The sequence below is a fragment of the Neovison vison genome, chromosome 14 (genome assembly GCF_020171115.1).
Source record: "Neovison vison isolate M4711 chromosome 14, ASM_NN_V1, whole genome shotgun sequence".
NCBI classification, from domain to species: Eukaryota; Metazoa; Chordata; class Mammalia; order Carnivora; family Mustelidae; genus Neogale; species Neogale vison.
In genome coordinates, this window is record NC_058104.1 from 3,771,410 (window position 1) to 3,799,205 (window position 27,796).

General features: G+C 56.3%; 2 protein-coding genes across 10 annotated transcripts in view; one reads left to right on the top strand and one right to left on the bottom strand.

Annotated features, from left to right (window-relative positions):
- The window catches only part of IQCE (IQ motif containing E), a 46,016-nt gene extending 35,098 nt beyond the window's left edge, over window positions 1-10,918 (bottom strand). Inside the window, exons 1-5 of one of the 4 annotated variants that reach the window (XM_044232929.1) lie at window positions 10,817-10,918; window positions 4,961-5,008; window positions 3,832-3,877; window positions 768-896; window positions 74-208 (exon numbers count right to left, since the gene is read on the bottom strand). In XM_044232929.1, coding sequence (XP_044088864.1) covers window positions 74-208; window positions 768-896; window positions 3,832-3,877; window positions 4,961-5,008; window positions 10,817-10,852 — 394 coding nt within the window. In that variant the 5' untranslated portion in view covers window positions 10,853-10,918. Of the gene's footprint in view, window positions 1-73; window positions 209-767; window positions 897-3,831; window positions 3,878-4,960; window positions 5,009-6,736; window positions 6,754-10,816 lie in introns of those variants that run through there. The other 3 variants (XM_044232930.1, XM_044232932.1, XM_044232931.1) reach the window with 3 other exon arrangements.
- A 2,494-nt stretch (window positions 10,919-13,412) lies between these two features.
- BRAT1 (BRCA1 associated ATM activator 1) lies at window positions 13,413-27,165 on the top strand. Of its 6 annotated transcripts, XM_044232851.1 has the most exons (15): window positions 13,413-13,659; window positions 13,815-13,934; window positions 14,333-14,476; window positions 18,179-18,333; window positions 20,706-20,853; window positions 21,295-21,667; window positions 21,924-22,043; window positions 23,027-23,118; window positions 23,817-23,935; window positions 24,011-24,197; window positions 24,397-24,470; window positions 25,328-25,430; window positions 25,536-25,634; window positions 25,791-25,966; window positions 26,260-27,165. In XM_044232851.1, the coding sequence occupies exons 3-15, from the start codon at window positions 14,350-14,352 to the stop codon at window positions 26,956-26,958; spliced, it is 2,472 nt and encodes an 823-aa protein (XP_044088786.1). In that variant the 5' UTR covers window positions 13,413-13,659; window positions 13,815-13,934; window positions 14,333-14,349; the 3' UTR covers window positions 26,959-27,165. The 6 variants fall into 6 exon arrangements, with proteins under 6 accessions (XP_044088786.1, XP_044088785.1, XP_044088784.1 ...); XM_044232850.1 differs by lacking the exon at window positions 13,815-13,934; XM_044232849.1 differs by lacking the exon at window positions 13,413-13,659 and having other exon boundaries at window positions 13,669-13,934.
- Window positions 27,166-27,796: the final 631 nt, after the last annotated feature.

Consider the following 27,796-nt stretch of genomic DNA (forward strand, 5'->3'; position numbering starts at 1 on the left):
GTGTCCAAGCAGATCCCGCGCTCTCCCTCCTGCTTTCCCTCACTTGGGGCCTCACCAGCATCACTGGGCTCACCATTGCTGGCAGAACGCCTGAGATCTGACCTCTTCATTCTCAAAGCTTCTGTCACATAGTCGGGTGTGCTGCTGGGGGGGGTGGTCCATGCATGCTCCAAGGTCACGTCTGACTTCAGGGGCTGGGTCAGACTTCCTGGTTTGAACGTGCATGGATTTAATATGACAGGTACACACAAACATGACAGGAGATTTTGCCTCTAATCATCAATCTTCCTGGGCGGAAGACATCTAAAGGTGGCCATCAGATAGTGGCTATCGGTGCCTTTCTGCTAAGTGTTCAATAAGCAGATCTTAAGAGACAAAGAAAGCCCAGGTCTGTAGCATCTGCTTAGTTCCCTGGTATAAATATTCCCACCACATCCAATCTAAGCTGCCAGGGTGACATCGACCAGCTCCCAAAATTCCTAAAATGGAAAAAGAGGCTCGTGCAGGCTGGCAGGAGCTGGCTCCAACAGGCCAGGCTGGCCGGGCCGAGGCCTCCTAAGACTCAAAGACATACAGTGTCACACATCCAGACCGTCAGAAACCACACTGACCGGTTCGTAAAGGTTACGAGGCTCAGTGTCTTCGAGAAGATTAAAAACAATGTCATTCAAGGAAGTCAAATCACAAACTGTAGCTTAAATCACCACCCTCGATTCCTAACTCTCTCCTGTGGAGTGGGAAAGGTCTCTGTCAGAGCGACCACGTACCTGGCTTTGAGCTTCCCAGCCACAGTCTCTGTGGGGTTAAGGACATTCTGTTACCAAGAGGCATGCTTGCCGCTGTCCTCAAAGATCTCCAAGACGCCACTTTTCTCGGCTTAGAGTGATAAGGTGACTCTAGAAAGTCAACACATGGTTTCAGAGGTGCAAGAGATCAATGCTGTCCCCCCAACGCAAGTGTCTCAGACAATAACCAGACCACAGAATAGTCGCAAGAATATTCTGGCAAAAGTAAAAAACACAGTTATGATGTGTAGATATATTTACATTTCCTTTTAAAATTTCATTATAAAGACATAACATAACAGGAAATTTGTCTATAAACACAAATCTATAATTCTGGCAATATTGGATGTTTTCCAATGCGTGTGTAGCTCGGCATAGCCACAGTTTAGGGAACATACAATTTTGTGTCCTTTATACTCGACGTTGTAAAAAATTTTCCATTTTGCTTCCACAAGCAATAATATCAAGAACTTAATATATTAAAAAATGTGGAAGAAATGAGAAGAAAATTACCTTTCCAGGGCATTTTTTACTTTGTTATCAAAATAAGGAAAATGTTTTGAAGCTATTTTTTCATCTGGAATTTCATCTCATTATGATTTAGAACAGGAGAACAAAGACCCATTTGACCTGGACACATTTTCGCTCACCAGGACAGCTGATGGCCTTCCAAAATTGTCCATTTAAGTGCTCACTTATAAAGTAAATCAGCAATCAGGTAAACAGCTGTCCAAGCAACATTTCCCTCCTAAATGCATGTGATTCATCAACAAATAGTAAGAATTCCTCAGGAAATGTGCACGCACACAGACCAAAGCAGGAAAGGCAGAAGGAAACTCGGGTGGAGGAGCACACTGGCGAGCAGAGCCCTCATCACCCAGCCCCCGTGCTCCGGAAGCTACAGACCCACGTGGAGCGGGCCTGGACATTACAGAGACATGCTTGTGACGTTAACAGGATATGCAGTCGCTGCTGTCATGGCCCAGGAATTCAGACAAAAGCACACCTGCTGAACAGGCTTTCTGAAGGCTGTGAGGGGAACGGGCCTTGGGCCTGAGGTTTGGCCAAGCAGCGTGAGAGGCAGTGCTGGCCCACGGAGAGAGGCGCCAGAGCTTGGGATCAGGACACGCAGGTCAGCGGGGAGCAGGGCAGCCTGGATCAGTGATCAGTGCAGGACCAGACTCCCCGCCAGACGCCAAGAGAAAGCACAGGAGCCACAGGGCCGCTGAGGCTCAGCAGCCCCCTCCAATGGTGATCTGGGGGTTCTCACCGGTGTAATTTTTTTTTTTTTTTTTTTAATTTATTTGAGAGAGAGAGTGAGAGAGAGAGAGCATGAGAGGGGAGAAGGTCAGAGGGAGAAGCAGACTCCCCATGGAGCTGGGAGCCCGATGTGGGACTCGATCCCGGGACTCCGGGACCATGACCTGAGCCGAAGGCAGTCGCTTAACCAACTGAGCCACCCAGGCGCCCCTCACCGGTGTAATTTAACATGAAACACAATTCTGACATTTACAGAAATCAAGATAAAAACGATTTTCTAATTATAATTTTAAACACTTGAAATGCTGACCTTCAGTGAGAATGATGAGAGATGCTGTGATATTTACCTTCGGCACCTCATAGCCACGAGGACTTAAAACAAAATGGTTTTAAAACAAGAAGGTTTAAAACACAAACACCCCACTTTCACTTTATATCAATTGTCGGGCTCCTCCACGGAAGGAAAGCAAGATCATCAAAAATCCAAACTCAATGACAATTTCTCTCTAATGTTTATATTTCTTTGTAATAGAAAATACACTTTCTTTCCTTGGCAGGAATTATCTTTCAAATGTTTCCCTTGGGCTAACATGAAAGTCCGTTAGCATTTTATCATACACGTGACACGGTGTTTGAAGTGCACACGCATGTAAGGAACACAGATATGTGTGTAATAAAGTCTGGGACTGCCTCAGGTTTTTGGCGAGCAAAAGGAAGCCAATCCAGGATTTAAACTTTGTCCTGAAGACACTCCTAAGCGTAAAATTCACCTGTGGTTCACTGTGCTCTAGAGCAATGTCCTAACAGCGGAGAGGAAGAGGCTGGCTGGTCATCTGGACAAAGACCACGCGTCACGGACTGAACACTTGTGCCCCCACAAGTTCTCCGCTGAAACCTAACCCCTGCTGTGACCGCGTGAGGGGGTGAGGCCTGCGGGAGAGGACTAGCTCATGACGTGGGCCCTCATGATGGGATGAGAGCCCCCATAAAAGGGACCCCACTGAGCTCCCTTGCCCCTTCACCCATGGTAGCTATAACCCGGCAGCAGCTGTCCATAGTCCAGAAGAGGCCTCACCAGAACCTGACTGTGCTGCCACCCCAGTCTGGGATGTCCAGCCTCCAGGGCTGTGAGAAGTAACTGTCTGTTGTTCAGAAGGCGCCCAAACTTCAGTTCAGCTGCCCGGGCAAAGAAGAGCCCACCCCTGCCACCTTGTACCCGACGGGCAGCCACCTGCTTGCCCACAGCCAAGGACGCTGTCTCCCAGACAGAGTTGCCGCCCCTGCCGAGGACGGGGAGCACAGAGCCACCAGGCTGGCGCAGCCAGGGTGAACGCACAGGAAACCACGGCACCTGCTCAGCCCAGTGTGCCGACAGCAGCTTTCACGCAGGAGCCGATCCCGAGGGGACAAGGCTCTCTGGCCACGGCAGCGTTCCAAAGACACAAGCAGGTTCAGAGGGTAGGGAAGGAGCACAAGAGGCTGGAAACATGGCATCTGCTGGGGGCTCTGGAGACCACGAATAGGAGCCTCAGCCCCTCGCTGGGCCTCCTCCCACAGGGAGCACTGGGGCCATGGGGGAAAGCGGGAACCCCAAGAGTGCCAGCTTGTAAGACCCCAACACAAAACGGAGCCAAGCAGCGGAAGCGTCGCATTTCAATGACCCCGAGTGTTTGGAGAAGGCATTCGCGATCCTTCTCCCAAGACGCCGGGGAAGGACAGCTTCTGAAAACCATTTTCCAAGTTCAACTGCAGAAATCTGAGGGATGAGGGGCCTGGACATACTTACTTGGTGATGTGGGTGGAGGTTTGTGGAAACTTTTCCTTTTTGTTTTCTGAAAGAAAGAGGAAATGAGGTAAAGCACGCTGAGCCTTCTAGAGCAGCCCCGAGGCCCCAGTGGTGAAGCGCAGGCGTGTTCAGGAGGGGTTGGAGTAGGTGCAGGGGCAGTGATAGAGGAGCTGAACTCAGCAGAGACATGAGCACAGTCTGAGCCAAGGAAAAAGCCCATGGCACAGCGGGGCGACCCCAGGACACGTGATCAGAGCCGCACTCCAGCCAAGCTAGGTCCCCAGGGGCCCTGGCAACACTACATAGGCACAGGCTGAACACACCCCACAAACGGCGTATCTTCGACCACTCTACTGTCCTCATGCCAGCGCCTGGAGCGTCAGGCTGTGACTGTCAATGAGGGCGGATTTGGCAAGAAGAAACGCTTGTGAACAAGGCACCTGCAAGGCCACCTGGGGAGGGCTGGTCCAGCAGAGGAGTGACCCTGTCGGCATCCCGTCTCCCGGGACAACCCTGATGCCAGGCCCGGAACTGGGCACCAACTGGGTTCTCCTACCCACTACTTATGTGCCCATGCTGCAGGGGTCTCTCGTGGCAGACAGGGGGCCTGAGAGGCTCCCCCTGAGTCTACAGAGCTGCAGTGCAAGGGGGATCTGCTGGGGCCACGTGCCCTCAGGGCTCTGTGCTGAGGGATGACTGACATGCTGTCCACTCTCCCTTCAGGCTAGCTCCGGCAGCCGGGGGCCATCCGGCCACGACATCATGCAGCACCAGGATGGCTGCCAAAAGGTCTCTTTCCTCCCAGAGCCCTCACCCTCCCCTTACAGGTCAGGACTGGGGGCCGAGGGGTTGTAGCCAAAACCAGACCCAGGAGAGGAGCTTACCATCTGCCTCAAATATACGCCATTAGGGACTAACATCTGCATACAAGTCTTAAAACTATAACCACAGTGGTTTACATCCAACTAAGGGCTCAAAACTCTTCAGGTGCTGAGGAGCACGTGCGGTTTGTGTTCCAGCTCTAAAGTCAACACTCGGGGGGAATGACCTAGTGCACGCATTTGGGTAACCTGAGTAATGGCAAGACAGCCAGCGCGGGGATCAGCGGCTGCTCCCCGGTCGCACTCACCGTCTCAAAGTCAGAGTCAAAGGTAATTGCAGATAGACTGTCATCTCCCTGAAAGAAGAGATGCAAACGTTGAAATTTTAGGGCACCTGCTTGGCTCCCCACGGTCGTACACACGAGGTGGAAAGAGCCATCTAGCTACACAGGCAAAGACTCAAGAAACCCGGTCAGAATAAGCACGTGGCAACCAGACAGCTCAGCCCGGCAGAAAGATGGGGTGGGGGACACAGAGCAGAGCCTCTGCCTGCAGGTGAGCTCTGCGTCTGTCGTCTGTCCACCTAGCGACACCGTTGGCACAAACTGTTGATAAAGAGTTTGGAATAAAAGGACTTCATTTTCCACATTTTTAAAACGTGCTCTCGTTCACCTTCACCTCAAAGCACGTGACTGGATCCTGATCAGAACAAGTTGAAGTCGTTCAAAAAAACATACTCATTAATACACGCATTATTCAGACACATAACGCTCCCTGCCCTGGCCGGGGGGGGGGGGGGCTCGAATAAAATCTGCACTGCCTAATTTCAGGACTAGGAGGTCGTTTCTCAAGAAAAGAGTGTTTCCATGTAACTCACTGGCTCAAGTTTACATCCTGAAAAAAAGGAGAGAGACGGGAGGGGCAAAATTTACATTCTATTTTGTCGCTGGTTTAGGACCAGCTGCTGGGAGTTAGGACCGCATGCCCCTCCTGTGAACCGACTATCTGTGTCTGGCTGTGGGGGTCCTTGGTGTGGTGGAGCCCACTTCCCACCCCAGCGGACCTTTGCTGAAAGGCACACGGATCCTCTGCAGGGCTGAGCGTCAGCACCTAAACAACATGCTGCGAGCAGCTTGCGGGTCTCCTGCAAACGGAAGCAGCGTCCCCCTCTCTCTGAAACCCAGAGTCGGGACCCAGGGTGTGACGTGGGGCGGGGGAAGGGAGCGCACTCCGATAAGCACGATCTTTTACCAGCCACAGACTTGGGTTTTCGAGGTCACTAAACAGGTGACCTTTTCATGGGGAAAGAGCACATGCCGATTAGAGAGAGGAGTTTTCCTTGAGAAGAGTGTATGAATATAACATGCAACATTTAGGAAGGGAAGACAGGGGATTCAATGTGCAGAGCCTGGGCAAGACCAGAGGAGCCACTGCGGCGACTGCATCCAGGTACCCGGGCATCGCCAAGGACGCGCCTGCCAACGGTGCGTGTGAACCCTCTGGAAACCACACAGCAAGCAAGAGATTTCTCTTGTAGACACTCGTCATTATTACTTGTTCTGAATACACTCTTGAAAGCTGTAGTGACCTGAAGGCTCAACGAGGGAATGAGGTTATGTGTGTGTGCGGTAGATAACGCCGAGGGCCCTCCCTCTCCCACAGGTGTGCCTGCCCACTCCCTAGCCCTCTCCCGAGCCAGTCCTCCCCACGGGTCACTGTGGTGTCTAGCCCTGCCAGCCACGTCTGGAGTCACAAAGCTGCTGCAGACCTGCCCCTTCCACCGGCAGGAGGCCACAGATGGCATTAAAAACAGCGACCACGTTAAAGAAAAAAACCAATAGCGAACACATTAACAGTTGGTTCTCTGAGGCTGCCGGACTAGACAGCACCTGTTGTGCGACGGGAACCCAGGGACCATGGGCGGGCAGGCAGTCCACGGGCAGAGAGTCCCAGGAGGCCTGGAGCGGCATCAGGCTTCTGCGCATGTTGTGCGATATGGGTCATGCTTATTGGGTCTCAGCTTCCTCGACCACAGAGGACACGTTCCTCTACCAGATTTTTAAAAGCACCGAAAGACCACATACACTGCTAATTAAACACGGAGGGAGAAGACACGGCACGTCCATCTGAGATGTGGGGGCCTGCGGGGACTCTGTTCACAGCGACCGTGAGGAAGGACAGACTTTCCGAATGGCTGGGTGAAGAGCTCGGGCAATTGTCTCTTCTACAACCATTGAACACAGAAGCTTATAAAATAAATAATCGCTTGAAGTTTCTGGAAATTGACCTAAAGGCATAGAGCAATAGAGGAAGATTCATTCAAGAAAATCTACTTAATGTGGGGGAATATAGTGGGAATCCGGGGCACCCCTCACCCCCAAACTCCATTCCATAGAAACTACTTGAGAGATACCCACTCTAGGTGGGTGCAGGCAGGATGGTGGGGAATGGTAGGGTGTAAGTTCTGCCCCAGATGTGGCAGACTAGGAATTCTGGGTCCCCAAAGCCCCAACACTGGCTTGCTGGTAGGGCAGAGGTTCCACACAGGGAGAGTCAAGCCCAGAAGGCCAGCACCCCCTCCTGAAGCAGGGGTGTCACTCCAGGAGAAACACACAGCCATCCCTGCAGCTGAGCATAGCACCGAAGTCCTTCCCTGGGAAGAAGCAGGCCAGTGGTTGTGCAGGGGGGTGAGGGGCCACTGGCTTTATTTGTAGTGGGTAGTGGAGCACTCCCATGCCTCCCCGAATCCACTGTCAAGTCGAAAGCCAGCCGCGGTGACATGGTGGGGAGCAATTACATAGCCCTCCTGGCTCTGCAATCATTGCAGCAGAAAGTTAACCAGCAGAGCAAGTGGAACTCTAACATATCCAGGAACGCCTTCCTGGGGTCAGAGTCAACCCTGAGGCTCAGGGAGGCCGTCTGCATTAGACCGCACCCACCAGGAGCAGGCTCAGGGTGGGCTTGGAAACATTCTCCACACCACACCTCGATCCACCAAGGGGCACAAGCCCATGGACACTACCTTGAACCAAACACTGGTTCAACGAGGAACTCCGAGGCTAGAGCAGCTCCCAGGAAGCCAGGCTTCGAGGTAAAATCACACATCCCTGAAGTCCAGGGGCCACATGGGCGGCTCAGGTTGCCCTCTCAGGCTGCCCTTTCAGATGGAGAGGAGCAACCCAAGCTGCTAGACCTTGGCTGCAGGTGGGCAAAAACTGTAAACTCCCTCCCTGTGCCAGCAGCCTCCAGGCCACAGATGCGCACGTGCAGGCACACGCAGGCACACACACCACAGATGCACATGTGCATGCAAGCAGGCACACACATAATGCACACACACACACACGCACAGGCGTACATACTGCACACGCACACACACCAGATGCACACATGCATGCACACGCACGCACGCACATCACAGATGCATGCGTGCCCACACGCACACACACATACGTACACGTAGTGGTCAAGGGCAGAAAGTTGACCAGAAAGTGGCTTGTGCTGACCCAAGGGTGACCCCTAGGTGGTGAGGCTAGAGGACGTAAATAAGAAAGAATCCAAGCAGGGAATCAGGGGCCGCACAGTGTGGGGAGATCAAGTGCGGGTCAGTCCAGCCAAGTCACTCAGTGAACAGATGAGCCACCAAGCAAACCACATTGGTCCCATGGGGAGGAGAGATCAAAACCCAGAGTTGCTGTAACATTCTTTCTAAATGTCTAGCTTCCAACAGGAAACTATGAGACATAGAGAAAAACAGGAAAGTGTGAGCGATAGATGGGGAAAAAGCAGAAACAGAAACTTCTGAAGGGGCCCAGATGACAGACTTAGCAAAGTCTTTCAGAGCAGCCGTCATAAGTATGTTCGAGCTGTGTTGACGGGAGGCTGCAGGAGGGTCCGGGAGGCAGGAAGGCCCAGGGGTTGTGCAAGAGGTCAGGGGAGGCCAGGGGGTCACCTGAGTAGTAAAGCACATGACACAGAACCTCATACATGGTGAATGCCTAATAAATGTTCTTACTGTCTTGTTCTAGAAACTCTAAGCCCTTCCACAAGCGCTGGCTCTTAAATCACTGGTGGTCCCACTTGGGCTCCGTGTCATCCCGTGACTCTATACACAGCCACTGCACGGTGAGCCCTCTGGCAGAGAGTAAGCACTCTGGGAAGTCCACCAGCCAGCCCAGAGGCAGCTGCAGTCCACTAGGGGAACGGACAGACAGCACAGTGCCTGCTCTCAAGGGGTTCCTGTCTGATACCAGACAGACCCAAGCTCAGCAGAAAGCCACAAGTTAGCCTGGACCAAGGGCTGAGAGTCTCCTAAGTGCTGAGAGAGCTTTGTACTGGTTCCTCTACGAGGCCGGGTTCCTTGACACCAAGGCACAGGGCTTTACTGATTTTGCATCCTCAGAGCCTCACGTGGAAGGGGCTTAACAAATCCTTAAGTGTGTAAGAATGATCACATCTGCGCTGTTCCTAGTAGCAAAAAAGTGCAAACAAGAGGGGGAAAGCAGGGAAACGGATAAAGTAGGGGTAGCTACAGTTCAGACTTTCTTTCTTTTTTTTTTTTAAAAAGATTTTATTTATTTCTCAGAGAGAGAGAGCACAAGCAGGCAGAGTGGTAGGCAGAGGCAGAGAGAGAAGCAGGCTCCCTGTGAGCAAGAAGCCCGATGTAGGACCTGAACCCAGGGCCCCCAGGATCGTGACCTGAGCCGAAGGCAGCTGCTCAACCAACTGAGCCACCCAGGCGTCCCCACAGTTCAGACTTTCTAAATCATGCTCTTGAAAATGTGTGGCTATAGGAAAATGTTAACAACAAATTAAATAGTAAAGGTCACAAAACAACTTAAATATGATCTTGATTTTTCTTTTTTAAAGCTGTGTGGGAAGAGATCCATTGAGAAAAGATCAGGAAGGAAATACACCAACACTAAGGTGATCTTGTGTAGGTGCTTAGATCATGGGTAAATTGGCGTTCCACATTCTAGCGCTCACAATTTTCACAATCACGAACTAAGGAGTTACTTTCTAAAGATAAAAGAGCAGTGAGTGAGTCCCAGGTAGGTGGCCCGGCCTTCCAGATGAGACAGGACTAGGTGTCTGGAGGGATGCTCTGCACAGGCAAGCTCTGTGTAGCCCTGCCCAGCACGGCCTTCTCCGTGAGAAGGAAGCAAACTGAGCAAAATGTCCTCTGTCTGGAACCCTCCAGAAGCCCTGAAATAAAGTCCAAACCCCGTACGGCCTGCGAGGCTGTCCGGGGTCAGGCCAGCACCCACCTTCCCCAAGGAGGTTGCCCAGCAAGCTTTCTTTCCCGCTTTGGAACACACACCATGTTCCCCACCCCAGGACCGTAATGCTTGCTGGCCCTTCTGCGCTCAGATCTCCTTCTGGACAGGGACATCCAGGGCATCCTGGGCACCTGCCCGGCGCACACAGCCTAAAGCAGCCCTCTGCAACCCACCGCGGCCACATAGGCCTGTTTCATGTTCTACACAAGCCATGTTAGTGCGGTTTATTGCCTCGTTCTCCTCCCACCCGAATGCCGCCCATTCATCCACGTTGACCCTCCAGCGAAGAGCGTGCGCGCCAAAAACACTCGAAAAAGGCAAGAGCTGACAGCACGCTTGCTCTCTGCCAAGGGAGGAAACTTGGAGGCACCTCCTCCGGGAAGCCTTCTCCGACCTGTGCTGGGCAGCGCGCTGTTCCCAGGAGCCTGGGACTGGGGCTTCTTCCCCCGACCCACTCGCCACCACACGCCTCGTGCATCCGGATGGCTCCGTCCCGCAGCCCCGGCCGCTGCTCCCGCCCCGGAGGCCCGGTTGGACTGGCACTTACGCAGTGGGCTCCGTTGCCCCGCGGACCGCGGTCGCAGGCTCGGCACAGGCCGGGGCCTCGCAGGCGCGGCGCGGCGAGGGCTCAGCGTTCGGGAGGGCTTCCTGGAAGCGGCGGCCTGTGCAGGGGCGGGCGGGGTTTACGGGCCGCTGGGGGCTGGGCGGGGGGCGGCGACGCCCGGCCGGCTGCACGCGGGCGGGGGCCCGAGGGCAGCTCTTATGCGGTAACAATAATGGCAGCTGTCACCCGGCGGCCGCCGGCCGTGCGCCCCTTCCTCCGGCCCGCGGCCGGCCGGGAGAGCCGGAGAGTTGTAGGGAGTGAGGAGGCCCGCCCGCGCTTACCGTCTCCGATGCCGGCTCCGCGGTGCCTAGCGACATGGCGGCGGCGCTGCCCAGCCGCCCCTCGGCGCTGCGGGCTCGGGTGTCGGGCTGTGCGGCTCCGCCAGCCGCCCGGCAGCCCGCAGCCTCTGGGCCTGCCAGCCCGCGCGACAGCCGCGACCCCGCTGCCATGGCAACCGCGCCGCCTGCGGAGCCCCGGATGTGGCCGGCGCCGGCGAGCCCGGCCGACCGTGCGCGTGCGCTGGGGTGCCTGCGGGCCGACCCGTAGAGCGCCGGGAGCTGAGGGGCGGGGCGGGGGGGGCGGATGTCGGAGGTTGCTGGGGGACGTCCTGAGAGCCCGGCCGGTGGCGCTTAACGATCGGTTCCTGGGGTGCGTCCCCCAGCCCTCCCTCGTGAAGGCTCCTCGACGAACCTGTACGCTAGTCACCAGAACGGAATGCTAGCATTTGTTAGATTAACGCTGAAAGGGACAAGGGGCTGGTGCAGTGTCCCAGGCTGCTCCTTCTGGATACGTGGCATTCGTAAAGTTATTCTCCCTGATCTCTGCTTTAGGCTCTTGGGTTCTGATGTAGCCCAGGACAATAAAAAAATAATGAGTTCGCATTACACTCAGTGGCGTCATGAAGATCTTCAGGAGCACTGGGCTCCAAAGCTTATTTAAATTATTATTAGCAAGAACCATTTGCTCTTGCTCCTTCATACAGGTCTCCAAGGGCACCTACCCTGTCCCCTCACCCTGCTTTTTTCCCCCTGGCCACCTGACATTATCTACAAGAGTATTCCGTGTCTAGATCGTAAGCTGTCTGCGGCAGGGTCTTTGTTTAGTTCACAGCCGTGCCTCCATGCCTTGGAACAGGGTCTGGCTCAGGCAGATGCTCAATTAATACATATTTGGCATCCAAGGAGTCATGTAACTTCTCTGTGCTTCTGTTTCCTCAAATAAAAAGTGGAGAAAAGTGTTGTTGTGAGGCTCCAATGAGTCGGTATCTGTAACGTGCTTAGTTGCCCGTGCCAGAGTGCGTGCAATGTGACAGACTTCGTTTGATGGGGTGAATGAAGGAACCGCTGTAGTGTGGTGTGGCAGAAATGCTTGGCAGGTTATTACTGCTCTAGTTCTGGTACCAACACCTACTACAGGTTCGTGGCCCTCTTGTCCTCCCCTGCACAACAAAGGGGTGAGCCACAAGATGGTTCAGAGGCTGTCGCCCCACCAGCAGGAGAAACTGAGCTGGTTATCTTAACGACTCCCATCCGTTTCCTCCAGGTATTGCCCACAAAGGGGACAAGAGCTTTTGCTACCTAAACTGCCTATGCAGGTGTACCTCTTGTTCAGCTCCTGGGGCTCTACAATCCCCTTGCTCTTCTCTTTGTGTTGCTTCACTTACTTTCCCTCATTTAGTTAGAGAGAGAGTACACATCCATGACTTTTTATCTGCTCTTCTGAATTCCTAAAGCTTCTAAAAAGTCTTTCAAAATTATTTTGTTGGCAAAACCTGTTCTGACCTCAACTCCATGCCAACAAAAGTTTGAGTTGCTTATGTATTCCACTTGGAGTATATATTAATGCATCTCACAGTGTGTGTGGGGGGGCTTTTAACACATTGGATTAAGGCAGGAGATACTGCTGAGATTGTAATCTTACATACAGTGTGTATATACCAGTAGCTTCCCTTAAGTGTGAATAGTTACGTGTTCTGATCCACGTGTCCTCAAAAGTTTCAGGTACGAAATGGTGGACCTGTATAATATAGTATTTAACTTTGGAGCCCGACTGCCTGGGTTCAGATCCAGACTGTGTCAGCCCACTAGCTGGGAGTTAGCCTCTCTACCCTTCAGGTTACTCACCTGTGAGGATGGTAATAGTACCCACCCTCCTAGAGTTGGCACAGAATCACCTGGATTTATGTTAAGTGAAGCACTTAGCACAGTGGGGCTGAAAGATGTTTTTCCCCCACAACTGCTCAATCACGCAAATATTAGTATCCCCAGTTTTACAATGAGGGATCACAATTCAGGGAAGATAACTGTGCAGTCAAACCCTCTCACCCATGTAGTTCTAAGGGGATGGGTTGTCTGGTGTGCTTACCCATCAAAGTCCGTGTTTTTTTAAGTTCTTTTTTTTAGTTTAGTACTCCTAGAAATTCTGCTTTCTATATGTAATATGTACCTGGTGTTTCCCCATAAATTTCGCCGAAACACTGACACTGTGGGAAGATGAGGCTTGTTCAGTTGCTGTTGTTGTCGGAGCCAGAGGTGGGGCTTGATCTCACGACCCTAAGATCAGACCTGAGCTGAGATCAAGAGTCAGAGGCTTAACCCACTGAGCCACCCAGGCACCCCAAGATGAGGCTTGTTTTTGTCCACTGGCTTTGAGTAGTCTGGCACGCAGCTGATGGGCCCTGAGGATCCAGTTTTGAGGCCAAAGGACCAGTGACTTCGCCTTGAAGGTGGGGAAGTCCCTTTCCCATCGTGCAACCCTCCCACCTGCCCCTAGAGCAGACTCTAGGTTCTCGGGAGGCGAGACCACGCCTTTTCCGGCCTTGGACCCACCCCTTCCTCCAGAAAAAGCCCCGCCTTCCGGGCGCAATGCCCCCTGGATCCTCCGCACGTACCACCGGCGTCCCTGTGAGGCTGACCGGTGGGGCCCACCGGTGCGGCGCCGGCCTGGCTCAGCGCTACTCAGTTTGAACTCGTTCCCCAAGTGTGGGCTCCCGCGGCTCCCAGAGTGGCCTTCCGGGGACTTTGAGGGTCTCCTGTGGCCAGCTGTCCTTTTGCGCGCTCCCGCCAGACCCGGCAAGTGGCACGGTCCGGGGCGGTGCCTGCGGCGGCCGAGGGACGCGGAGCAGGTGAGCCGCGGGGCCCCGGGAGCGGTGGCGGCCTAGGCGGCTGCCCGGGTCAAGTCCGGACCGGGGACTAGGGGTCCAGGTCTCGTGCCCCCTCTGGGCCCGTCGGCCGGTTGGGCCGCGGCGGCTCCCTCAGCGAGGGTCCCTCCCTCGTCAAGGAACTAGCATCACCGAGGACAGACTGCGACCGAGTCCCTGCCCACCCCCAGCCTCCCGAGAGAGCGCACCCTGACCGAAGGACTGAGGGGCTCCCGGCCCCTTCGCGGCAGGACTCGCAGGTGCACTTCCCGGCCCGGGAGGGACTGACAGTGGACAGAGCACCTCCGCCTCCCCGCGCTGCTGGCTGCGGGTGGTGTCGGATGCTAACGCCCCGACCCCGAGAGAGACGCTGTGCCCTGTGAGCGTGGCTGGTACCAGAACGCGCGCACACACCCCTAACTGGCTCACGCGCTGTCCAAGGTTGGCAGGACCCGAACTCCTAAAGTCCCTTTCCAGCTTGGGAGGCCGGAACTCAGGGCCTTGCCTGCTCCTGACCAGCGCCACCCAGGCTGAGGTTTCGCATCACCTCCCGGCAGCTCCCTCAGAGGGCGACCGTCTTCAGCGCCTGGCCCAAGGAGACACAGGGGCTGCCTATGGCTAGCGTGGGTGGGACCTGGCTCTGACGTTTTCTTTGCAGGACTCTCCAGCCTCACCATGGACCCAGAGTGCTCCCAACTCCTCCCGGCTCTCTGTGCGGTTCTGGCAGACCCCAGGCAGCCCATGGCAGATGACACCTGTTTGGAGAAGCTGCTGGACTGGTTTAAAACCATAACTGAAGCTGGTAAGGGGGAGGGTGCTGCTGTTGACTGTCTCCCGGAGGCCAGAGGGTGCCTGTGCAGGGGAAGGGGTGACCCTCTGTTTCCCTTCCTTCACATCCTAGAGAGCCCCTCTGGCTAATTGGGGACACATCAAGTTGAAACCTGAGGGAATGAGCAGGGGACAGATACATCTTGAGGTTCTGATCTCCTCCCAGCCCTGATTCAGGCCCCCTCTTGTTCAGTTCACACTAGGTAACTGCAGAGGAACTTACTTTGTTGTTACTGTTGCGTTTACTTGTTTATTTCAAGAAACCACTTTTTGTTATTTTGAAACTAATAGGTATTCTTTAGGTGAAACTTGAACAACATAAAGGAGTAAAGAGGAAAATTAAACCACCATCAACTTTTTAATTTCTTCTCAGTCCCTTTTCCTAACACATCATAAAGCTGTTTTTCTTTATCTTTATCTTTTTTTTTTCAAGATTTTTATTTATTTATTGAGAGAGGACATTTGTGCAAACGGGTGGTGGGGCAGAAGGAGAGGGAAAAGAATCTGAACGGACGACCCACTGAGTGTGGAGCCCTTCGAGGGGCTTAATCCCATGACCCTGAGAGCATACCTGAGCTGAAATCGAGAGTCAGACGATTAACTGACTGAGCTACTCCGGCGCCCCAAAGTTGCGGGTTTGTTTGTTTGTTTGTTTTTTCAATATTTTATTTATTTATTTGACAGAGATCGCAGGTAGGCAGAGAGGCAGGCAGAGAGAAGGGTGGGGGAAGCAGGCTCCCCGCTGAGCAGTGCCAGGACCCTGAGATCACAACCCTAGCTGAAGGCAGAGGTTTTAACCCACTGAGTCACCCAGGTGCCCCAAAGCTGCGTTTTTATAAAAATGAAGTCACACCATAAACATAACATCGTGTCTTGCTCTTTCTCTGATACCGTTACAGTGGGAGTTTTCTGTGTAGAACATGTTGATTTTATCAACTCTGTTCATTTATTGTGTGATTGGACCATATCTTATATAACCACAGCCCTCTCATTAGGTGTTTGTGTTTCTGATGCTTCTTATTATAAATAACTCGGCTTTCTTCTTGTGGAAATCTTTTCATGTCGACTGTTGATCTCTTCATGGTTGATCTCTTGGCTGGCAGTGGCCTTAGGATAGAGCCCGTGTCGGTAATTTCTTCTCTTCATTTGGTGTATCCTGCTCTTTTCCCCTCCTTGGAGTTGAGCATCTCAGTCTCTCCTTTTTAATACACGCATGAAAGGCTGCATACTTCTTTGGAAGCTTAGTCCTGCACGTTTTACTGCAAGGGGCTTCTGTCGTTTGTCTTCGGGTATATTGTACTATCGTGGTGGGTTTTTTTCCCTCACGCACAAGGGATTTGAAAGGGTATCTTTTAGATTCACAGTGTGGGGTTTTCTTCAGTCTTCTTATCCTTGACTTCTAACTTGTTTCTTTGGACTTGGAAAACATGCATATTTTGATTTCTCTGTACCCATTAGGGTTTTTATCATGGCGGAGCCCACAGACAATTTCCACAGATGCTCTGTAGACGTCGTAGCTACTGCGCTTCTGGTATTTGTAGAGTCCTCAGCTGTGGCCTAGTTTGTCGTCAGATTTTAAAAATTCCTTTCAGACAGGTTTCTCGGAGACGTAATTCACATAACACGGACCTGATGCATAGTGTTACTGGTTGGTTTTCAGTGAGTTCACACCCAGGGCCGTACGAGCATTGGCACAGTGTGATTCTGCAGCCCCGGTCCCCCCCTTCTAGGAAGCGGGGTGCATCCGCAGTTCACCTCTCCCCCGGCTGGCCTGGGCTCTGTCGGCCTTGGCGCTCCACAGGATGGCTCTTTATTCAGCTGTCCGTGGCGCAGGCCCACTGTGTTCTTGCTCATCACTTTGCTGGATTGTTTTTGAGGTGGGAAAACCCTATCCTGAGATAGTGGATTCAACAGTTTTTCTCTGAAATTCCGTTCTGTGTTTTCCTGTACGGATCTTGAAGCTAGCTTAGGTCCGTGCAGGTGCAGGCTCTCCCACCTTTGAATAGCGACATTCTCCCGAAGGCACCCATCACACTTTCTGCTTTCATGTCCAGTTTGTCGCCGTTCCTCTTGCTGCCGCCGTGCCCTGGCCACTGTGCCCCCCAGCCCTCCCGGGAAGCGTCATCCTGCTTCCCCTATTCTGACAAACGGTGCATGGCTGGATTGTTCTCATTTTTTTTTTTCTTTTAAAGATTTTATTTATGGGGCGCCTGGGTGGCTCAGCCGCTGCCTTCGGCTCAGGTCATGATCTCAGGGTCCTGGGATTGAGTCCCGCATCGGGCTCTCTGCTCAGCAGGGAGCCTGCTTCCTCCACTTTCTCTCTCTGCCTGCCTCTCTGCCTACTTGTGATCTCTCTCTGTCAAATGAATAAATAAATAAAAAAAAAGATTTTGTTTATTTGACAGAGATCACAAGTAGGCAGAGAGGCAGGCAGAGAGAGAGGAGGAAGCAGGCTGCCCCCTGAGCAGAGAGCCCGATGCGGGGCTTGATCCCAGGACCCTGAGATCATGACCTGAGCCGAAGGCAGAGGCTTAACCCACTGAGCCACCCAGGCGCCCCTGGATTGTCCTCATTTTAATAAGAGCAGAGAGAGAGAAAGGGATGCAGGCTCCCTGCTGAGCAGAGAGCCCGATGCGGGGCTCGATCCCAGGACCATGAGATTATGACCTGAGCCGAAGGCAGAGGCTTTAACCCACTGAGCCACCCAGGTGCCCAAGTTGATGGCTTTTAGATTCACCCATGTGGTTATTGGTTTCTCGGATTCCTGCTCTCTCTTCTTCACTCCGGTCTTTTTCCTTCTCACTGAACCACAGTCGGTGGTGGTTGTGTCTGCAAGGGCCTCTCAACGGAAAACCCTCCCAGCCTGCACCCCACATTTCCCTTGGCCCACCTGGGTGCCTTCGGACAGCAGCATCATGGAGTACAGACCTCTCTGGTGCCCGTCTGGAAAAGGATGGCTGTTCCATTGTACTTCTTGCGAGCAGTAGTCTCAGTGTAAGAAAAAGCATCCATCTGAGGGGCAAGGTGGTCTCCTGCTTTAATTTGCATTTCTTGTTTGTAATCAGCAGCAACAGAAGGCCTGTTCTGGTGTGCTGGGCCCTTGTGTTTCTGTCCTGTCCCTTACCTGATGTGGGGGTGATGCCTTTCTAGTTTGCGCCCTCCCATTGAGTTCAGGTCGTGACTTCTTTTTGGTTGTCGCAAATATTTTCTCCCATGGGATTGCTAAATCTAACAGCGGGAGAGATAGAGGTCTGGAAAATGCCATAAGAATGGTCCTTTAGGGGAAGGGCTGGCTGGCTCATCCGGAGCGTGTGCAACTCTTGACCTCGGGGATGGGAGTTTGAGCCCCACTTTGGGTGTAGAGATTACTTAAATAAATAAAACTTAAAGCACCTGGGTGGTCCAGTCAGTTAAGCATCAGACTCTTGATTTTGGTTCAGATCGTGATCTCAGGGTTATGGATCAAGCAGTCATGCTGTGTGCCCAGAGGGGAATCTGCTTGGGATTCTCTCTCTGCTCCTCCCCCCACTCATTCCTGTGTGTGCGCATGTGCATTCTCTCTCTCTAGAATAGATAAACTGTATTAAAAAAAAAAAAAAAAAAAAAGAATGGTCCTTTAGGGCAAGCTGCGTCACGGTGTCTTGGTAACCATCTCTCTGGCTGGGCCTGCCCCCAGGGTCCAGTCTCCTGTTGTTGCAGGAGAACCCCTGCCTCGTGGAGCTGCTGTGCCATGTGCTGAAACCCCAGGACCTGAGTTCCAGAGTCCTCTCCTTCTCACTCCGCCTCACGGGGGTGTTTGCAGCCCAGGAAGATTGCTTCCAGTATCTTCAGGTGAGCCTGGGTCCTGCCACCTCAGTGTCCCGCCGAGAAGTGCACAGCTCACTTCTTGCAGGTGCACAAAACAGGGCGGCCGCCGTGGCCCCTCAGTCTTTGCCCCGTGCTGCCCCGTGCTATGACTCATAGCACCAGGTTTTTATTCCTGAGGGGGATCCTTCTTTGAAAAGCTGGCCCAGAATGATGTTGGGGTAAAAGGGTCAAATGTTTGGAATCAGAGCTGGGGTTGACTCAGCTCTGACACTTGGCCCGCGGCGTGCACTTGCCCGACACCATGAGCCCTCTGAGCCTTGGTTTCTTCCTGTGACAGAGAGGAGGGCTGTGCGTGTCACAAGGCTTAACCAAGACCACCGCTCTCACACTTGGTCCTGTTGGATGAATGAATGAGTGACTCACAAGAATTTCTGTGTAGTACTAAGGCATGGAGCTTAGAGAGCCCCCAGAGCCGTGCATCTTACGGCTCTGCACACCCCTGCATGGGCACAGCTGGGTTGGTTAGGCGACGCCTGATGGGAGCCTGTCTGGCCTGTGATGGCATCTCTGGGCACCTCGGAGCCTCCCCAGCTCGCGGGAGGGCACATCAGCTTTCTCTGACCCAATGTGCCCAAGGCCCGGGAAGGCCATGCTATGATGTGGCTGCTTGAAGAGAAGACAGTAGTGGGGAGGGAGGTGTCCCCTCAGTAGCTTTGGGGTGCCACTCGTGGGCGCTCCTCAGTCCAGCTGTGCGTGTTCTCCAGAGGCGCAGCTTGCTGTGGACCCACCTTCCAGGGTGTTCTCTGGCCGCACCGAAGTGTGTCTTGGGGCATAAGTCTGTGCTTGCTGTGCTCGCGTGACACACATGATCAGGGCATAAGTCTGTAATTGCTGTGCTCGAGTGACACACATGATCACACACACACACACCTGTGGTGCCTTGCAGTTTGTGAAGCTCTTCGGGGTTTGCAGAAGCCCTTTCGTTTCATCCTGGCAGCCTGGCCAGTCAGCAGACCAGCGGTCTTCATTTTGCAGATGAGGATACGGGGGAGGCCTAACGTAGGAGCCCCGCAGAAGTGGCAGCGCTCACACTAGACCTTCAGGAGTCTGCTGCTGGCTCCCAGGGGCCTGGGCCGGGGATGGGCTCTCAGCTGCGTGGAGAGGCTGCTTTCCCCGCTCTGGAGCCCGCAGCACTGGGTGGCCTGTTTCCTTCCCAGCTACCCCTGCACAGACTCCTGGGATGTCTTAAGCCCCACGGGCTCCTCATCAGCTAGCTGTACTTGACAGTGTCCAGGCAGGGCACATGCAGATGGACGAAGCTAGGCAAGGGGCCGAACCTCTGTGTCCCGCCCTCCCCCGCTGGCGAGGGGCCCTCACTTTGGGACGGTCCCGCTTCGAGACAACGGCTCCCACAAGGTGCCTTCCCTGTGAGCCATCAGCGGTGGCACCCCTTCAGGGGCCCGTGGCTCCTGTAGAGTTAGACTCTTGTCTGTGAGCAGTTGGCATCTGTCTCTGAGGTCTCGCTGTCCCAGATCCTGGAGTTGGAGATGATCAGAGGGGCTCCTTGTAGCTTGAGGGTCAGGCTGTAGCTGAACAGGATGCCCTGGGGCGTGGCCGGGCAGGCAGAGGCTCTGACCGCTGTTGGTTTGGCAGAGGAAGGCTCAGAGTGAATGACTGCACCAGCCAGCAGTGCCTTCGGTAAGAGGCAGCGTCGGGTTTCCCATACGCCTTGTGGAAACTCAGCAGTGAATGAGAATGTCACACTCCGGCAGCAAATGTAGGACACTGCGTGATAGTCCCGTGGGCATCCATAGCCAGTGGAGCTTGGGTGGGGGGAATTAGCCACTGCCAGCTTGAGTGGGGAGGTGTCAGCTTTGTGAGGGCGGTGGGCTCGCAGCGGGGTTGTAAAGGATTTGACCAGGTGCGAGGAGTGGGGCGGGCGAACACAGCAGGTGTGCTGGGGCGCCGGAGTGGGGATACCTGGAGGAGGGTGGGTGCCCTGGTGGACCTTGCCTGCCCAGCTCAGGAGTTCGATAGGCTGTGGAGACCGTCGGGGTCTGACCAATGTCCTGGTTAGCGTTGGACTTTCAGAGGTGAAACTTACGGTGCTCTTTTGGGGGGAGGATTTCTGAAGTAAACAACCGACAGGGTTGATGAACTTTGATTTATAACCTAGTTCTTCTCCCAAAGCTGTCCCCTGGTGGGCAGACGTGATCTTGCCGGGGCCGCTGGGGCTGGCACTGGTGGTCACCTGCCATTTCCCAGAAGCCTGTGTTGGCAGCGAGTGAGAACGTCCCAGAGAAGTGCCTTGACCCCCAAACAACAGCAAAACCATCTCTGATCTGCTGTTCTCCTGGAAACGGGCCCAGGTCACCTCTTCCTTCTGTGCTTCCCAGCAGGGGGAATTGCTACCCAGGCTCTTTGGGGAGGCAGGCCCCCTGGGGGGAGCCGCCTGGACTGCCCCCACCGTCCGCAGCGGCTGGATCCAGGGTCTGCGCTCCCTGGCGCAGCATCCCAGTGCCCTGCACTTCCTGGCGGACTGCGGTGAGTCCCCTGCCTGCTCCGCCCTCGGCCGGTGGCCTTGCCGCACCCGTGCGACCCTGCTGACATCACAGCACCTTGCTGGGTCACGTTTGCGCATCTGTGGAAGTGGCTGTGATGTCATGGGGCTGCTGTGAGGAGCATACGGGGTCATGGGTGGGGAGCGGGGGGCTGGAGGCCCCTCGAGGTCACTGCGGTGTCCTTAGCTCGCAGGACAGACCCAACAGTTAGGGTGACTTGGAAATTAATAGGATCTAAAGGCTCCTCGCAGGGGTCTAGGGCAGCCACCCTGGGAGCTCTCCCACTCCGGTGCCTGGCCGCTGAGCAGATGGGAGGCAGGGCCGAGCAAGCCACTTGGCGCTGTTACCATATCTGCCCTCTCCCTTGGGTTCTGTCCCAGCTGAACCCCATTTTCTTCTCTCCCCGCCCTGTTCCCGACCCCAGGTGCCGTTGACACCATCTTCTCCCTGCAGGGAGATTCCAGCCTGTTTGTGGCCTCGGCAGCCGGGCAGCTCCTGGTGCACATTCTGAGCTTGTCTATGCGAGGCCTGGCTGAGGGCCCCCCCGGCCTGCAGGCTGATGATTGGCCGCCGTGTGCCCAGAAGATCGTGGGTCACATCGAAGAGTCCCTGCGCTCCACGGCCACCCCGCAGATCACACAGGCTCTGAACGTCCTGACCACGACGTTCAGTCACTGCCACGACCCTTGGACGCAAGTTCTGTGGGTGCGGCTGCATCCGCTCGTGGCCGCTCTGCTGGAGAAGGACCCCGTGCCAGCTGCACACTCGCTTGTGGATCTCCTCCTCAGTGTGGCCCGGTCAGTTCCTCTGCGGTGCAGCTGGGGTGCGCAGGCATTGGGGGTACTGTTTCCCTTGGGAAGTCTTAGGGTACCTCTTATACCTGGGGCCACAACTCGTGGGCTCCACCAGGGCACACGGGGGACAGGGGATGCTGGAGGGGTTCTGGAAGGCCACATGCCTAGGAAGGACTCTGTCTCCGCCAGACGTACTGGCAGCACGCGGGCTTCGGTGGGCAGGACTGAGAGCTGACTTTCTTTCTGGGCTTCTCTGCAGTTCTCCTGGGCTGAGTTCTTCTAGTTGCGGCCTGTGGGAGACTCTGGCTCAGACTGTGAGCCATCTGAGCCCCACCCAAGCAGGGCTGTTGGCATTAGGGATCCTGAAACTGCAGGACTGGTAAGGATTGGGGTTTATTTTGTGTGAGGACAAACAGGGAGGTCTCGGGCATGGGCCTCATGGTCAAGGAGCTTTTGGGGAGTTCCTGAAACCAGAGAAGGGTCAGAGGCGGCCAGCAGGGTGTGGCTGGGCCATACTTGGGTCATTGCCAAGGCCTTGCTGGAGGCTGTGGCCTCTGCATGTTGTAGAGACAGAAGAACGTTTTCAAACAAAAGCTTTACAGGTTCCCCAGAGATGAAACAGAGTCTTGGGCTGCTCTGGTCAGAGCAGGGCTAGATTTGTACCCAGGATCTGCTTGCTCAGCTGCCCTCTGATCCCCTCCCCAGTGGCCTTAGCATGCTGTGCACATTGCTGGTGTGGGTTCTAGGGGCCCTGGGTAGGCAGGAGTGACTAGAGAGCCTCCCACAGGGAGAGGGAAGGAGGCAGGGGTCCAGAAGAAAGAGGGAGTCTTTCCAGGATTCTGGGCAGATGAGAGGTGGTCACGTTGGCCCGCGTTGCAGGTGAAGGTCGCCACAGGGCCTGGGAGGACAGTGTAGGCCTGGCTCTGGGCCCCAGCTCTCCAGATGTTCAGGGAGAGGAATTGGTCTGAAGGGGGAGGACCAGGCAGCCAGCCTGGAGGGAGAATTCTGTGCTGGCTTAGCCTTCCACCTGACCCTGAGCCCAAGACACAGGAGATGAAGCCCCAGGAATGCTCCTGGGAGCTGGGCCTCCTGTTCCCCGGCCCTTAGCAGACACTGTCCATTGGAGCAGGTGTGGCCCGTCCTTTTAGGGTCTGTTTCTGGGGCCTGGGGAGGTGCTTTCTAGCAGCTTCCTCGGAGTCCCACGCTGGCGGCCTGTGTGCCAGTGGCCTGAGTGCTGGGCATGGTGCTTGCAAGAAAGCTGTTCCTCAAGAGGGTGTCTGGATGTGACTTGCTGAGGATGTCGGAGGACAGCCGGCTCAGCCCAGGGCTGAGAAGGGTGCTCACCATGTCCTCTGTGCTTAGTCCACAGGCACTGAGGGCGCAGGCCTTTGCTGTCCTCCTCCAGCCTCTGGCCTGTGTCCTCAAAGCCACGGCTCAGGGCCCCGGACCCTCAGGTATGCTGCTTCCTCAGGGTGGGCAGGTGCAGGAGGGCAGGCCGCAGGGGTCTGGAGCTCGTCCTTGGTGGTGGGGCAGGCCAGTGGGCGGCAGGGTACCCCGCTGGCTGCTCCCACTGAGAATGCAGGGTCCTGGGTAGGGGGTGTCGCCCTGGGCCTGTCTGCTGCTTGTCTCCTGTCCCAGCTGTGGGATGAATGGGGCAGCATCACCCCCAGTGGGTGGTATCTGAGGTGGCCCCAGAGCAAGCTGGGCCCGTGCCACATGGCAGTTCCCGGCCCACAATAGGCCCACCAGCTGTCGCCTGGATGCGTCCCAGTTCTGGGACCAGGGTGGTGGTGGAGTGGTGGCTTCCTCTGTTGTGACTCGTCTTGCTTCTGCTGCACGATGTGTCAGCAAAGGGGACCCAAAGGGGACCCGCTTGTGCCTGGGAGCCCTGCGTTGAGTGTAGGGACCAGTCTGCTGAGCAGCAGGACCAGCCCAGGAACAGGTTGTGGGAAGGACCTCAGGAGCCTGGTAGACAGGATTGGAGCCTGGTAGACAGGATCAGAACCTGGGTCTGGCCACCCCCTGTCACCCTGGGCACGTCCCCCGCTGGGAGCCTCCGGTGCTGGTCTCCAGCATGCAGCGGCAGCCCGGAGGCCTGCAGGGGCGTGTGGGAGGCTCGCTGACAGGGTGCTGCCTCTGGCTGGGCCCGCAGGCCTGCTGGACAGTACCGCAGCTGACTCGGTGACGGCCGACATGCTCCCGCCCTCCAAGGCAGCCTGTGTGGGTCTCCTGTGCCGGACCCTGGCCCACCTGGAGCTGCTGCTGCCCCTGGTGAGTGCAGCCTGGGCCCGTGTCCGTGGCAGCAGCGGGACGCGGGGCCTGTGCTGACCCCTCCCTCTCCCCCAGCCCCAGCGCCCCTGCCCCTGGCCTCAGGTGCCCCTGCTGGGGGCCGCAGTGACCCTGTTGCAGCTGTGCGGGGGTTCTGGGAGCCCTGCCTCCGACGCGGGGCGCCAGCTCTGCGCGCTCCTACTGGGCTGTGTGCGGGTCCAGCGGGCGGCCCTCGATTTCCTGGGGACGCTGTCTCAGGAGACAGGTAAGCCAGAGCGCCCCACGGGCCCCGCTTGCCTGCTGCTCTGCTGTGCCGGGATCACTGTTCTCCATGCGTCCTCTCTGGGGCAGGGTGGGATTCGGCCGGCCCATGGGTTCTGTCCCCTGCTTTCCACGGATTGATGCACTCTCACGCTTGGGAGGTCCCTGGAGGGGATTGGGTGCTTCCTCCATGTCTGTCTCAGGCCCCCCAGAGTTGGTGACGCAGGTGTTTGCTGTCCTTCTGGAATATCTCAGGAGCCCAGACTCCAGCCCCACGGTACAGGCACGGGGTGCAGGGGGAGGGTGGGGAGGAGGGGCGAGATGTGTGGGGAGCACCATGCAGGCCTTTGAGAGCAGGGCCTGCTACAGGGCCAGTGGCTTCTTTTTTCTAGATTTATTGGGAGATAAAACAGGGAGGGGGCAGAGGGAGGGGGAGACAGTGCCAAGCAGTCCCTGTGCTGAGCGTGGAGCTCCGTCTCACGACCCTGAGATCGCAATCTGAGCCAGAACCCAGAGTCGGGCACTTAGCTGACTGAGCCCTGTAGACGCCCCCAGAGTCACTTCAGAGTGAGGGGCAGGCGCCGGCACAGGGTTTGACCCAGGCCCAGCGGTGGGGAGGACTGAGCTCTGGGCGGGCTGAGCCGTGGGGAGCAGGGAATTAATTCCCCAGGAGAGTGGGGACTGCGGCCAGCCGGGCCCTGCCCTGGGGGTCCAAACTACTTGTCAGCGTTTTCTGCAAACATAGTCCTCATGGTGCCCACGGTGGCTGGGCTCTGGTGGGTGCAGTGAGCGCCCCCTGCCATCAGGCTGGCAGTTGGAGGTGGGGACAGCAGGTTTGGTGGCTTCCTGGGCTTCTGAGGAAAGGGGGCCTGCAGAGTTTGTCCAGTACAAGAGGGGGGCGTCCTGATGGGAGCGGCCTCCTCCTCCTGTCTTGGGCCCCGGAATGCCAGCTCTGCTGCTGCCCAGGGCTCCTGCCTCATAAAAATGAAACCCGCTGCTGCCCTCTCCCTGCCCCTGGGGCCCCATCTCGTGTCCTAGAGCAGGGGTAGGAGCACGGGATAGGCAGACCAGGACAGGCAGGCCAGCTGCTGCCTCATTGCCCCTGGCCCTGCAGCCCTGCTTTGCCTGCTCCAGGTTCTGAAGAAGGCCTTCCAGGCCACGTTCAGGTGGCTCCTGAGTTCCCCCAGGACCCCCGGCTGCTCAGACCTGGATTCTGACGCCGTGCTATTCCTAAGAGGTAATCTGGGCCCTCCCTAGGTAAAGCGAGGGGGTTGCCGGGGTGAGCGGTTGGGGGCAGGGCGGGCCTGGCCTGGGCCCCTCTGAGCGGCCCCTCCTGCCCCAGAGCTGCTCCCTGTGCTGCAGAAGCGCCTGTGCAGCCCCTGCTGGGAGGTGAGGGACTCCAGCCTCGAGTTCCTGACTCAGATGACCAGACGTTGGGGAGGTGAGTGCTGGGTGGGAGGGGGCCCAGGCTCGGCCCACTGGCTATCTCTTGTCGGCTTCGGGAAGCAGAGCACCATGGCTGCCCTTGGAGAAGCGAGGGAGGAGGCTGCAGGCTCCGGCCTTAGTCACAGCCACCTGTGGCCACTTGGACCCCCAGGGCAGGCCGGCTTCAGACACGCACTCCTCGCTTCGGAGGTGCCCAGGCTCACCGAGCAGCTCCTGCGAGACCCTGAGAGTTACGTCCGAGCCAGCGCAGTGACTGCCATGGGGCAGCTCTCCAGCCAGGGGCTGTGTGTCCCCTCCGCCGGCCCTGAGCACCCAGGGGGCCAGCAGGTAGGAGGCGGTGGATCCCCAGGGAGCTGTCTTGATGCGCAGGGTCCAGTGGGTTGGCCTCCCAGTGTCGGGCAGTCTGGGTCCAGGGTTCCGTCACACACGTTCCCTGAATCTCTGGCTCTTCTTCCAAGCACCCTGTCACTTGATACACGAGCAAATGGGGGCTGAGGGGAAAAGCAGGTTTCACCCCGCACCTGGGTGGCGGGGGGTCGTCATTGGGCAGGGGTTCTGTGCCCGTCGTTGGGGGCCTGCCTTCCCCTGTTCCCTCTACTGCCTCTTGCTCTGTCCTCCAGAAGAGCCTGCTCGGGGAACTTCTGCACATCCTGTCCGCAGACTCGGAGGGATTCCCACGGAGGGCCGTCATGCAGGTCTTCACCCAGTGGCTGAGGGATAGCCATGCCGACGTGGTTGGGGACACGGAACAGTTTGTGGCCGGCGTGCTTCAGGTGGCCGGCCAGGATCTGGACTGGGAGGTCCGGGCCCAGGGCCTAGAGCTGGCGCTGGTGTTCCTGGAGCAGACACTGGGCCCGTCCCGCTCCCACTGTCCCTATGCCGTGACCCCGCCCGTGGCGGCCCCCGCCGGCCCGCTGACCCAGGCCCTGCAGTCACTGTGCCGAGTGCGGCTCTTCGAGTTCGCCTTCCGTGCCTTGTTTGACTGTGACCGACCCGTGGCTCAGAAGTCCTGTGATCTGCTCCTCCTCCTGAGGGCCAAGACGGCTTCCTCCAGCAGTCTGCAGGAGCCCAGGAGCAGCCCCGACGTGGCCTCCGTGGAGGCCGCCCTGCAGAGGTGGCGGGCGGGCGATCAGGCCCAGCCCCTGGGGGACCTGGAGCCCGAGGTCGTGCTGGCCGTGCTGAGGTCGATGGACCTGGAGGGCCTTCGGGGGGCACTGGCCGAGAGCAGCGACCACGTGGAGAAGAGCCCTCAGTCACTCTTGCAGGACATGCTGGCCACGGTGGGCATCCGGGGGGAGAATGAGGCCGACTGCTACTGAGGCAGCCCTGGGCTGACGTGCCCGGGCCCCCCGCCCCTGTGCCTTGGGACCCTGTTGTCCTGAGAGCGCTGGCCAGTCTGGTGGTGTGAGGGATCTTCGGGGAGACCGGAACCAGGTGGGACCAGCCAGGTTGACGAGTCTGTCTTGATGTATGTGATGAAGGAAAGTGGCTTATTTTTTACCCAAAATAAATGGTGTTTGGCAGTGCCGCTGAGTTAGCCTGTGTTAGACTGCCCTGGGGGGTAGGTTCCGGGCCTGGTGGGTTTGGAGAAACATCTGCAGAAGGATTTCTCTGCTGAACAGCCACATGCTTAATGGGTGTGTGTTGGGGCGTCTCCACTTGGACCCACTGTACCCCAGGGATGCCTAGACCTCAGAGAGCCAACAGCTTGGGCTGGAGCATGTCTGGCCCTGGATTCCAGCGCCCTGTGATTGTGACCCCGGGTTGGACCAAGGCCAGGCCTCCAGCCTCTGAACCCCCAAGATCACCATACACTCGTAGTGACTGACAGCTTGCTGTCTCAGCCGGCCGGGCATGGAGAGCTGTTGGTACTGTGGCAGGGAGTCGGGACCCGGGCTGGTGCCCAGGGGCTGTACGGCTACCCGGGGGCCAGCTCTGCCGCCTCCAGGTCATGGGACCTTGGGCACGTCTCTACCTCTAGGAACCCATTTTCTCATCTGTGAAATGGAGAATCTCCCCTTTGCCTCCCACAGATAGGTGTCCTGGAGTTCTGAAGCAGCTGGCCTGGTCAAGAAAGAACTCCCAAGAGAAATTTAGAAACGTTTTTAATGAAAAGAAAGTAAAAATACAACTTATGGCAGTTTGTGGGATGAAGCA